This window comes from Nycticebus coucang, chromosome 20, assembly GCF_027406575.1.
Source record: "Nycticebus coucang isolate mNycCou1 chromosome 20, mNycCou1.pri, whole genome shotgun sequence".
In the NCBI taxonomy this organism is placed as follows: domain Eukaryota; kingdom Metazoa; phylum Chordata; class Mammalia; order Primates; family Lorisidae; genus Nycticebus; species Nycticebus coucang.
The window spans coordinates 40373005-40386298 of record NC_069799.1 but is presented as its reverse complement, the minus strand read 5'-3'; the positions used below and the strand labels follow the sequence as shown (position 1 = coordinate 40386298).

The window sequence follows — 13294 nt, the reverse complement described above, 5'->3', positions numbered from 1 at the left end:
TGTGGAGACCCAGCCTTGGTTCGGATTTTCTCTGGGTGCCGCTAGCAAGCAGTCTCCAGAATCTGAAAGGACTTTGAGTTGGCTAGCACAAAAAGAGGAAAGCAGGAGCAGAGCCAGCATGAAAAGAGGAGTCACAGGCAGCAGTGGTAATTTAACAGAGAAGTTTACTTGATTTAAGCAGACAGAAGACCCCTGAGAGGGAGGTGTGAGTCTCTTCTCTGGAATAAGGAATGACAAACTTTGCCCCTTACATTTATTCTCCAATTCTGAGCTTTGCTCCTCCTCTTTCCAATGTTTATGCATTTCTTTCACCTAGGGTCTTGATCAAGCTGACTGCACACTATTCATCACTAACTTTTCCTTTGGAAAGTCTCCAAGTTGTTAATAGGGCATTGATTAATCATGGGATGCCGACTAGCTGCTGCTTTACAAAACTCCTACTGATCAGTCTGTCTGTGGGGGTTGTGAGAGTTGAACAGTGCTTGAATTTCAAAACTTTCTGTCCACAGTCCTGGCTAGTTCTGTTTTTGTAGTAACCCAGAAGAGTCCATCGTCCCTACCCTGTTCTTGTCTAAGCTAAGGAACTGTTTCCTCTGTCTCAGCAATTGCCTCCTTTTCTTTTCCTTCTTCCCCTGTTCCCTTACTGTCCAAAACAATAGCTACTAAGATGACTAAAAACAACAAAGCAAAATAATGAGTTTTGGGGGAGGATGTGGCAAAATTAGAACTTTATACATTGCTAGAATATGAAATGGTGCATACTGTGGAAAACAGTGCGGCGGCTTTACAAAAAATGGAATGTAGATTTACCTTATGATCCAACAATTCCACTTCTAGGTTTGTACTTGGATCCAAAAGAGTCAAAAACAAGGATTCAAATAAATGCGTACACCAGTGTTCATAGCTGCATTACTCTCAGTAGCCAAAAGGAGGAAGCAATTCAAATGTCCATTGGTGGATGAATGGGTAACCCAAATGGGGCACATGCATACGGTAGAATATTATTCAGCCTTAAAAGAAAGGAGATCCTGACCCAGACTCAAAAGGACAAATTATATGGCATGATTCCACCAGTATGGTCTACCTCAAGCAGGCAAATTCATAGAGATGGAAAGTACAGGGTGGGTGCCACAGCTGGCGAGAGGAGGAACGGGAACTTAGTGTTTCATGGGCACAGAGCTTCGGTTCGGGACGGTGGAAAAGTTCTGGAGGTGGAAGGTGGTGATGATATATCCCAGTGTGAATGTCCTTAATGCCTGAACTGTACACTTAGGAATAACTCGTGGCTTTTATGTTGTGTATATTTTACCACAATAATAAAAAGTAGGTTTATCAACAACTGTGTGTAAATCTATAGTTATCTCAAAATTTATATTTATATAAATACTTATATATATATTTATATATTATATAAAAATTTATATAGCTTTATAGCTTAATTTAAAAAAATGCCTGCAGATAAAGAAAAATTAAGCTTGTTCCCTTCACATTGTTTGTTCTCTTTGTTGAAGTACTTGTCCAATTTGTACTGATGTCATAGTTGCCAGGGTGAGAAATTAGCCTTGTGGCTCCTGGAATCTGTTCCTGCCTCAGAGTCTGAGATACAGCCAAGTCACACTGTCCATTATGGAGGGTGACCATTAGCCCAGTCTTTAATGTACACAGCTGTGATTTAATAATAATAAAAAAATAAAGTGTATGAGTGAGTCTCAAATAAATAAATAAATACAATCAGATAATAAATCTCCATATAAAGGCTGGTGAAATGGAATTAAACAATTGTAATATTTCCTCAAACGTGCTAGTGTGTAGGAGAAAACAAGTCATGTAGCTGTGGTGGTTTCCTGTCTCCCCAGGTGTACCTCGAAAGACTGTTAACTTATGCAGAGATAGACATCTGTCCGGCCAACTGGAAGCGAATCGTTTTAGGGGCAATCCTGCTGGCCTCCAAGGTGTGGGACGACCAGGCGGTGTGGAATGTGGATTATTGCCAGATCCTGAAAGACATCACGGTGGAGGACATGTGAGTGGGGGCCAGAGGGGCTTTGGGGAAGGAGCCTGGAACCCACAGTGCTTTTTGAGTGGTCTGTGTGGTATAGAATGGATGAACTTGACTGAATGCCCTTCGTGAGCTGGCACACCAGGGGCATGGCTGTGAAACGCTATGTGCAAAAGCCTGTATTTGCCTTCCTTGTGGATCGGGGACAGGAGCTGGTAACACTTTGCAGTTTTGTGGGGCTGGTTTACTGGAACTGTATTACAGGCAAGCATCCCTTAACTTTAATCAGGGAGATGTGGCCCAGCGCCGACACCAGAGTTTGTATGTGGGCTCTATCTGCATCTTGCTGCAAACTGATAACCAGGAAGCAGTGTCTGAGAGCTGCAGTATTATCTGTCTCTGTTCTGTTTCAGGGGAAAAAAAATCTCCCTGCTTCTGCATGTTCTGCAAGTTCGTTTGCTTAAAAATCAGCCTTGTGTCCTTCTCTGGACTCTCATGTGTCCTCCTGTCAGGGCTCCACATTCTTCCCCAGCCCAGGGAAGCGACACAAACCTGGGGGTGCTGAGAGCCGTCCTGCCCCTTAGCTGTCAGGCCAGCATCAGGGTTTCTCCGAGAGGTCGGTCCTCAGATTTAGGTGAGGACTGTAGGAAGGACATCTGCAAACTGTCACTGGGATCTCTAGCATCTGGGAATGCAGGAAGTGAGTTCACAGCCTCTTAGGAGAGAGTTGTAGAAAATACTCAGATTGAACTACTTATGGTTGTTATAGTTTATAGTCACTCCTAACATTATTCTTGCTAAAATGTCCCTGCACCCAGGAGTCCTGGGGTAGTAGAATCTTAGCGTGCCTGTGACCCCCCCTCCAGGTGTCTGACCAGCCTCTGGTGGCTGACTGGCTGCAGCCTGTTGGTGGCGCTCTCTGAAGCACATTTGTGTCTGTGCTTTTAGGGTTTTTGGTGCAGACCCTTCCTACTGCAGGTCTGTAAAACTCCTTCCTATGTCTGTAATTCTTCATTATATAAACTTAAAAAAGACATAAACAAGTTTTTATTTATTTATTTATTTTTAAAAATATGGAACGCTTCACGAATTTGCGTGTCATCCTTGCGCAGGGGCCATGCTAATCTTCTCTGTATCGTTCCAATTTTAGTATATGTGCTGCCGAAGCGAGCACATACATAAACAAGTTTTTGACAAGAATTACATAATAAAAAGGTCTCCATCATACTTCAAGGTGAAAACAGCTGCTAAAATAATTGCCCTTCAGACCATAAAGGAGGTAGATATCTGGGTACAAGGCGTGAGGAATTCTGGCCTATTCTCTTTATTGGGGGTTATTCTTTAATCAGCTCCCTGATGTCATCTGACACAGATCTGCATGTTGGTGGGAATGACTTCCCGGCTGCCCCTTCCTGTCTTTGTAGATTAGGTGACAGGCGATAGGGAGTTGGTCCAGGTAGTGCCCAGTCTCTGTGAGTGTATGCAGGGGGCCCCACCACGAGTTCTTGTGTCCACTTAAAGTAAAAAGAAAATACCTGATGAAGTCAGATCTTAAATATTTTTAAAATTTATCTCTTGGCTATTTCCAAAAGGAGATGGTATCCAAATGCAAAGAAAAGACAGCAGGGGGTGAGGGTGGAGGTTAAAGGTGGGAAGGAGGTGCCATCCACCAGGTTTAATTTCCCAAATGCCAGCAGCACTGCCTTTCCATGTGGGAAATCCTTTCAGTTTATGGAACACTTTAGGAAAATGTTTATAAGATATCTGTCAGGAGTCAGCATTGCCTAGTTACCAGATCTGGATGCTAAGGCCTAGAGAGCTTGCGTATAGTTCGGACAAAATAACCCTGTGGGGAAATTTATGCCCAGTTGATTGGGAAAGGGTCACCTCTCTCTCTCTTCTCTTTTCGAGACAGAATCTCCCTCTGTCACCCTGGGTAAAATGCCAGTAGGAGTTCAAGACCACCCTGAGCAAAAGAGACCCCATCTCTACTAAAAATAGAAAAACTAGGTAGTTGTTGTGGTGGGTGCCTTATAGTCTGAGCTACTTTGGAGGCTGAGGCAAGAGGATCCCTTAAGCCCAGGAGTTTGAGGTTGCTGTGAGCTATAATGCATGGCACTCTACCCAGGGTGACAGAGACTTTCTTTAAAAAAAAAAATTATTTTAATTATGATATTATTAATGTTTATGATTATGATATTCTTAATTATCCTTTTGGTAGGTAGGAACAACTTAAACAATTATATATAATAATGAAAATAATTTTTTTCAAGTGCAAAAAAAGACCAAGCTTGGTTTCTTCCCTTTTCTTGAAAGCCATTGATGTGATCAACCTGCTCCAAATGTCTGCAGCTGGGCAGAGGAAGGCATATAGGAAGACCTTTTGTTCCTAAAGGTCCAATTATAAATAGATTTTCTACAGAAACTCTAGAGCGATGCTCTGTTTGATGGCACCTGCCAGGCTGAGAGAATGTCCTCAGGGAGACACATACTAGGGTGACCTGTGCTCCTTCCCTTTCCTTCAGTGGTCTGGAGGATGGAGGCCCTGAGTCAGGCCAAGTTGTAACTCGCTGGGCTTAGTCCTTGCATGCTCAAATCAATTTCATATCAGTTGGGAGCCACTTTGATCCATTTATAAAGTGCTGTTCACTCTGTGGTGATATTTATTAACATGCTATGAGAGTCTGTATATATTCTCATAAGAAAAGTTAATAATCAAACAATTGCATATATGGAAATTTGGGAAGGAATATACAAATTGCCCCCTCCACCAAAAGACAAAAGCAAGTAAGAAGATTGTTTCTAATAGAAGATACTAGCCAAAAGGATGTTCTCGAACCCTCTGTTTACAATCCCTGCATATGCAAAGATAGATTCAGCGCAGTTATGTCTGCATATCTGGGGGTTCAAGCCAGGTGGCCACAGCAGCAGAGATAAGCACACGTTTTGGCACATCCATCCCTAGAAGAATTTTGGAAAATTTTATATCCTCCACTACATTTTTAAGTTGACTTTTTGTCATAAGTTTTAGTCATTCTTTGCAAAGGACATTATTTGCACTATATTTTATATCATAGTGTTTTAAAATTAAAAATTTGCTTTGGAGATTGAATACCACAGTAATATGATACTCACAATTACCCATTTTCTTAGAGTTAAAAATTTTATATTGTTCTTTTTCTCCTTAAACTCATTGTTTCCGTTCCAGCTTCTTCCCACATTATTTTTTTTCCTTGAAATTCTGTGTAATAAAAATATTCATATAAGTTAAAAGTGTAGTATTATCTTCTTAGACTATAATGTTCTAACTTATTAAAAATATCTTTAGCTCTGAGTCATCATTAATGCACAATTGATCAAAACAGTGTAAACAAATTAAACATTTCAATATAAATAGTAAAATCTTAAGGGAAATCTGTCTTTTAATGAGATCAGTAGAGTTTTTCCTTCCATTATATTTTGTGTATGATTATTACATATTGATAGAATGAAACAAAGGTTAGCATCAGTTTTATCCTGATTTTTCTCTTCTTTTTCTTCTTTAACTTAACATTTGAGAGAGCATGTTCAAATAAGTAGGTGAAATCCCAAGCTATTGCCCGGGTAGAGTGCTGTGGGGTCACAGCTCACAGCAACCTCCAATTCCTGGGCTCAAGCGATTCTCTTGCCTCAGCCTCCCAAGTAGCTGGGACTATAGGTGCCTGCCACAATGCCTGGCTGTTTTTTTAGTTGCAGCCATCATTGTTGTTTGGCGGCCCGGGCTGGATTCAAACCCATCAGCTCAGGTGTATGTGGCTGGTGCCTTAGGCACCTGAGCCACAGGTGCCAAGCCAAAATCCCAAGTTTTGCTTTAACAGTGTCAACTCTTCAAATGCTTTTTGGATTACATTATAGTTATATTATAGTTCTCTATTAGTAAAAATTATTTAAATGAGCTTACCAACCCCTCCGATAGTTTGTTGAAAGCAAAAATTGGAAACCATCTAAATTATTAGCCTATCATTAGAGCCATTCACTTTCTCAGCACCAAATACTGGGATAGTCCCTTGTCTCCCTGGATGATTTTTTCTTGGGGCGGGTGACCCTTAGTAAGGGTGGGTGAGCAACCTGCCTCTCCCTCCCAGCACAGGGGAAGAGCGACTGGGAATGAAGAAGCCAGAGAAGCCGTTCCCGCAGCTTTAGGAGAGAGCAGTGAAGGTTACAGAGCTAGACATCCTATTTGCTAAGGATGCAGTGGGCCCAGGCATGCTTGGAAAACCTTTTTGCACCATAGGTGAATGCATATCCCTGTATGGAGTCCATCACCCTGCTGGGCCCTGTAACAGATGCCCAGTGATGGGGGCTGAATTGTCACCCCCCATATTCTTATGTTGAAATCCTAAACCCCGGTAGCTCAGAATATAACCATATTTTAAGGTACAGTTTTTAAAGAGGGAATTAAGTTAAAAAGGAGTCATTGGGATGAGTCCTGATTCAGTGTGACTGCTATCTTATAAAGAGGACATTGGGACACAGATGACACAGAAGGAACACCTCGTAATCTGCAAGCCAAGGAGAGAGGGCTCAGAGGAAGCCACATCTGCCTGCCCACATCTTGGACTTCCCAGTCTTTAGTCTGAGACAATAACATTTCTGTTGTTTGAGCCACCTAGCATGTTCTCATAGCAGCTCTTGCAAACTGATATGCCTTGCAAACTTTATTGGAAAAAGGAGTGAAATCCATGTAGGTTCTTGGAGCTGCCCAGGATGTCCTGTGGTTTGAACCAAGCCCAAGATAGTTGGAGGCTCCGGTTACTTTGCACCTTCAGCACAGAATTGTAGATTGCTATTAAGAGTTTTAAAATGTAGGCTTGGCGTTTGTAGCTCAACGGCTAGGGCACCAGACACATACACCGGAGCTGGAGGGTTTGAACCCAGCCCAGGCCAGCTGAACAACAATGACAACTGCAACAAAAAAATAGGCGAGTGTTGTGTGGCTGGGAGGCTGAGGCAAGAGAATCTCTTAAGATCTCTTAAGCCCAAGAGTTTGAGGTTGCTGTGAGCTGTGACACTACAGCACTCTACTGAGGGTGACATAGTGAGACTTTGTCTCCAAAAATAAAAACATTTTAAAATGTGAATGCTTGAGGTGGCTCCTGTGGCTCAAAGAAGTAGGGCGCCAGCCCCATATGCCGGAGGTGGCGAATTCAAACCCAGCCCCAGCCAAAAACTGCAAAAAAAAAAAAAAAAATGAATGCTTGATTCAAACATTTTCAGTAAAACCCTGTGAGCTCCTAAGAATCGTGGAATCAGACTTGCTCAGCTGGATGGCTGCAGGGAAGCGATGGCCCCAGGCAGCCCTTTATGAGAGGGACCAGCATGAATCAGGCCCTGGAAGCCAGCAGCCCTGGGCCAGGGGAAGGATGAGCAGAAGGCAGCAGTGTGGTCAGTGTTCCCAGCTCAGCTTCAGAAACTCCTTTCAGTTGGGAGGTGGAGCAAGATGGCAGACTAGAGACCTCTCTGCACCAGCCACTCTCAGGGAGAGCAGGGAGAGGATTTCAGCCACCTCTGGCTGGAGTGTCCTGCCCAGAAACATTTTGGGGGCACAGTGGGACAGCAGGGGACACTCTTAACACCTAAGCACAGAGACAAGGAAATTTAAAGGGAAGAAGGAAGTGAGAAGAAAAAGTAGGGGAAGAAAGTGAACAAAAAGAAAACACACGAGGAGGAACCAACAAATTTTGGCACCATGAAAAACCAGAACAGATCAATCAGCTCCCCCAGGTATTATGCGGTAGCTACCACAGAGGATCCCACCCATGAAGAAATTGTAGAAATGACCGAAAGGGAATTTAGAGTATGGATGGCAAAAACAATGAAGGGAATTGAAGGGAAAATGGAAAACCAGCTCAGCTTCAGAAACTGAGTGGGGACAGCACGGCCTGGAGCAACAGGAAGCTGAGATGAGCCAGTGGTTCTCCCCACAAATCCCACTTGGTTGTCCTGGAATGGGAAAGGTGCGTGCCACATGGTTGTCGTTCTTGACATGCTGTGGAAATCCCCAGAGTCCTCGAATCCTTGTAAATGCAGGCAGAGCTGGTGGTCTGGGCCTACAGGCGGAGTGGGGGGGCCTTTGGGAAGGGTGAGCCTCGGATCTCCTGAGCTCTGCTCTGTTCTTCAGGGCGTGTGCCCTGCCATGCTTTTCTAGCAATCCTCTCTCCCAGAAGCAATGGTTGCTCACATTTTGATGTATAACTTCCCAGTTTATATGTATTTTATTTTTGTAAAACTAAGCCCATAGTGTACATGCTATTTATGAATTTTTTGCCATTTAGCAATGTGTTAATCTCCTGTCATTGACCAGTCTTAATTTACTGGGGGAGGCAAACAACCTGAGCCTTTTCCTGGAGCTCCTGAGCAGGAAGAGAGCACACAGTTGCAGAGGGACAGCTTGTTTGCTCTTCCAGGCACCTTCCAGCCCCGTGCTGCCCTCTCCCTTCCCGTCTTCCTCGATGCAGCATTTCTGACTCCAGGTTAATCTGCTCACGAGTCCTTCAACAGTGAGGAACCTGACTTAGAGCCCCTCACGTGCCTTTGGACAGTAGGGTTGTGGCTTGGAGGGCAGCTGACCGTGTGGCTGCGCAGCTGTGGGAAGATGCTTTAAGATGATTGTCAGTGGAGGCTGGTGGGCAGAATGGACAGGCCCTGCATTGTGCAGGCAACCTTTCCTGCAGCAATCAGACTTCAGATTCAGGCAGGCCCTGCATTGTGCAGACAGCCTTCCCTGCAGCAGTTAGACTTCAGATTCAGGCAGACCTCATGCGGGAAGACCGGCCATAGGCCAGTCTCGCCCCCAACAGTTGATGGTCACCCCATCGCAGGGTCAGAGTTGAGCAACAAATGGCACTTGGTGTGGATTGCCAAGGGACATGGAGTTCCCCAGGCAAAAATGCTCTTAAAAAAAAAAAAGAAAAAGACATCTTGGGGTTTTTTTTTTTTTTGCAGTTTTTGGCCGGGGTTGGGTTTGAACCCGCCACCTCCAGCATATGGGGCTGGTGCCCTACCCCTTTGAGCTATAGGCACTGCCCCACCTTGGGTTTTTTTGTTTTGTTTCACAATAACCCTGACAGTGTCATTTTCATTTGTAGACAGAGAATCCTGAACAAGGAGGAGCCAAGTTAACTTGTCTGAGTGTCGCCTGGCAGGGACAGACATAGACCGAGGACCTTGACCTCTCCATAGATGCCTGGGGTCTGGTTTTGTTTTTGTTTTTTTTACAAATGGGGATAAAATATATATAGCATAAAATTTATCTTTTTAATCATTTTTTAAGTGTACAGTTCTGTGGCATTAAGTACATGCACATGGGTGGGCAACCACACCAACCCCATCTCCAGTACTTTCGTGAACTGGACTCCATCTCCATTCCCCTCCCTTGGCAGCCACCATTCTACTTTCTGTCTGGATTTGATGACCAGGGATCTCACACAAACACAGTGATGCAGTTTTTGTCTCCTGTGCCTTTTATGTCATTTGGGATAATATCCTCAAGTTTGTGTGTCTTGTGGTATGTGTCAGAACTTCCTTTCTTAGGGTTTTGAACTTCTCCGTGTATGCATAGACCATTTTATTTGTCTGTGTGTCATTGATGGACACTCAGGTTGCTTCCACATTGAGCTAGTGTGACTAACTCTGCAGTGAACGTGGCTATACAGATAACTCCTCAAGACCTTGCTTCAATTCTTCTGGGATTTGGTGCCTTTTTTTTTCGTTTTTTGTTTTTTGAGGCAGAGTCTGACTTTGTCACCCTTAGTAAGTGCTGGGGCATCATAGCTTACAGCAACCTCAAACTCTTGGGCTCAAGTATCCCCTTGGGAGGCCTCAGCCTCCCAAGTAGCTGGGATTACAGGTGCCTGCCACAATGTCGGGTTATTTTTAGAGACGGATTCTCACTTTGGTTCAGGCTGGTCTCGAACTCCTGAGCTTAGGCCATCCACCCACCTCGAATGTCCTCCCAGAGCGCTTGGATTATCGGTGTTAGCCACTGTGCCCTATCTGGTGCCTCATTCTTGAAGTGAGCTGAGTTTTCTAGAAAAGCAGGCAGGGTGTTTGTTAGTTGATGAAAACGACTCCCACTTTTTTAAGTCTTATTTTCAAGGTGCTGAATCGCACCAGTTCAGTTAGGTTTCTGTTCATTGTTGATGTAGCAAATACTCCTGAAATTTGTCTTTTGCTTATAGAGTTGAATGTATTTCTTACAGAGTTTTATACCAGAATTGTTTCCTCATAATTATCCAAATGAGGGAAGTAAGTCCATCAAGCCCATTCTCTGCATCACCGTTAGTTTTCTGATAATTCATCACATAATAAGCTGTCAGATGTCCCTTTAAGATGTGCTGATCTAGTCGGAAATTCAGATTTTGTAAATTATTTTTATTTTCTAAACTTTGCCTTCATTTGAAAACACAACAGCTGTGAAATCCTATTCCCCCCCAGACTTAATAAGAAATAGTGAAGAAACTCAACCCTGAAGAAAGTTGGTTCTGTATTCCAAAGATCCCTGGGAAGATGCTACCTCCTTCAAATTCAGCTTCCTCCTGACTTGACTCAGTCTGTGCTCTCAGCTGGAGTCACTGGTGTCCACATATATTTGAGGCAAGATTATCAAGATTTTCCTCTCAGCACTGGGAAAATGCACCCTGCAGTGATGGCTTTTGGCCACCAGACGGCGGTGGGTGGACAGGCAGCTCCCTTGTTCACTAGGCTGCTCTGGCCTTAGGGCTATTTTTGACACTTTTGTTCTATTGAAATCAGTATTTAACAGGATGATCTCTTACTAAGTCTCTTTCAGACATTCAAGTGAAGCATAAGTAAAATGACTTTTACTTATTAAAAATCATCCCAAATAAAAGTAATTTAAGTTCTTCAAAACTATAAACTTCACAGTATAGCATTTGGAGCTTGTTAGCGCTTCTCACTAGGCTAGGTGGAAACAACAAACAAGTTATACCACTTAATCTGATTAAAGACCTGAACGTGGCTTCTTGCAGGCCTTCGCCAGCAACTCACCCATTCTCCTGGTTCTCTCTCGCTCCCTTGCGCAGACCCCAGCCCTTGCCTCCTCGATGCTCCTGCCCACTCACAGCAGCATGGGACTGGGGCAGAGTCCTCCTCAGTCTCTGGTCACTCATCGGGAGGGGACAGGGTGGTACCACATTGGTCTGAGGCCTGGAGGGTCGTGGTGCACGTGTGCCTAGTGGAGCACGGCTCAGTGACCCAGAAGATGGAGTCAGATCAGGAGGGCTGGGTCCTGCCCTTGGAACTGGGCCCTCAGTGTCAGAGTCACAGAAAATGGTGACCACTGTGTGCCATCCTGTGTGGCAGATGCGGGTGATGGGAGTTAGCCCACTCTGCCAGAAACCCCCTGCCCTCAAGCATCACTCCTCTCTGCCAGAGCCCTCCACTTCCCTAAGCTGATTCAGCTCTCCTGTGGCAATCCTCCCAGTATGTGCCTGGGGGCCAGGCACATACTCGCAGGTGTCATAGCTCCTGGTTGTGAGGGTGGGGCTGGAATTGGACACCCAGCCCCTATGCCTCACTGCCTTTACCAGTTCTCAGTACTTCTCCCAGGAGGCAGGACGGGCCTAGAGGAAGCCATAGTGCTGCAGGCCTGCAGAGCCCCAGGAGGCATGTGTCTCCAGGCCCTCGCTAGAGCCCATTTGACACCTTGACTGCATCATCTGCCCTGTGGAACAGACTGCCCATGCCAGAGCCTGCTGTGTGTGGGAGGCCTCACCCAAGGGACCTCCCTGAAGCATCTCCTGCTGATCATCACCAGATCAAGTGGATTCTGCTTTTCATGCCAATTTGGTGGTTAGACTGCAACTCTGGGGTCCAACTAGGCAGTTAATTAGATTCCTTTTCTCCTGGGGGGTGCAGATTTCTTAGAGTCTGTTCTCCAGCACCTTGCCCTGAGGCCCAGGCAGCCCAGCACGGCAGCTGAGCGAGTGCTATTTTGTCTTTGTTTTGCAGGAATGAGCTAGAGCGACAGTTTCTCGAACTGCTCCAGTTCAACATCAACGTTCCTTCCAGCGTCTATGCCAAGTATTATTTTGATCTTCGTTCTCTGGCAGAAGCAAACAACCTGAGCTTCCCCTTGGAGCCCCTGAGCAGGGAGAGGGCGCACAAGTTGGAGGTACGGTGCTTTCAGCCTTGTTCCTGCTGTGCCACTGCAGCTGTGTCATCTGAGTCCTATAGGAGCATGTGGCCCCACAGATGTGGTATTGTAAGGACGAGGCACCTGGGCTGATAGCTGGACAGTTAATTTAGATCATTATAATTTGTATATCTTCATAGTTTTAGTAATCTTCTTAATATCAGTTTATAGTGAATGTGCTTTGATTCTATTTTGAAATCAAAGATTTTTTTAAAACTCCTATTGTTATAGAAAGGTTTTTATTTAAAAAAATGATAAGCATACAAAAAATATTTCCCAGCATGCACTTTTCTAGGAAAAAGCTACCAGGTGATACTGCAAATGGGAATCCAAAAATAATTTGATTCTGCTTTTTACTCTTTCCAAAATATTTTTTCCATAGCTCATGTAGAGCTGGGGCTGCCCATGGTCTCAGCCGGGCTGAGGCCTCGTTGTTAAGCCATGTGGCTTTGCGTGCCATCGCGGCACGTTGTGTGTAGTGCAGCTTCTCTTTTCACCAGGCTCTTCCCGTCTGGCTTCTTGGCAGAGAGGTAGGGTGGTCGTTAAGCAGGATCACTGGTGAGACCCCCTCTTCTAGCGTGTGTGCTGAGGTCTCTTCCACCTCGGACGCCTATCCCCGGGGCCATGCTGGTCTCATCCCATAGAACCTTTGCCCATGTGGTAGACGGCAGGGGCATGTCCCCAGCTTGTGCGACCCAGGGGGCCCGTGCAGCCCAGGCCGCTCTCTCCGTCCCAGCTGTGACGTCTTCCCCTTAGTGCAGGCGGATGGCAGTATAGTGGCCTGACCATGTGCTGGGCCAGAGGTATGGGAAGAAGTTATGGATCGGAAGCTTAAGAAAACAAAACCTTAAGTAAGAGTTTTTAAAAATAAGTAATATGTTAATCTCAAGAAGGTAACTTAGTTAAAGATGGGAAAGAGACCCTCCCCACCCTGGGGTTCCCTGTCCTCATCACCAGAGTGTGAGGTCTCCCTCTCTTGTCTCTGGGGTCGCCTTGGGGCCCCTTCTTCTGCCATCATCTAGGTGACATGAGCGCTCAGTTGTTGCCTTCTCTGACTCTGGTTAACACGCGCTGCAGTGGCTCCGCTCAGAGCCCTGGTG

General features: G+C 45.1%; 1 protein-coding gene and 1 non-coding gene across 4 annotated transcripts in view; one reads left to right on the top strand and one right to left on the bottom strand.

Moving 5' to 3' along the window:
• The window catches only part of CCNY (cyclin Y), a 231397-nt gene that overhangs the window by 215461 nt on the left and 2642 nt on the right, over positions 1-13294 (top strand). For all 3 annotated transcript variants that reach the window (XM_053572252.1, XM_053572254.1, XM_053572253.1), the window contains exons 8-9: positions 1857-2023; positions 12011-12173. In XM_053572252.1, the coding sequence (XP_053428227.1) occupies positions 1857-2023; positions 12011-12173 (330 nt within the window). The remainder of the gene's footprint in view (positions 1-1856; positions 2024-12010; positions 12174-13294) is intronic.
• Positions 3067-3173, bottom strand: LOC128573266 (U6 spliceosomal RNA). Its single transcript, XR_008376409.1, has one exon. It is a non-coding gene; the product is annotated as a U6 spliceosomal RNA (small nuclear RNA).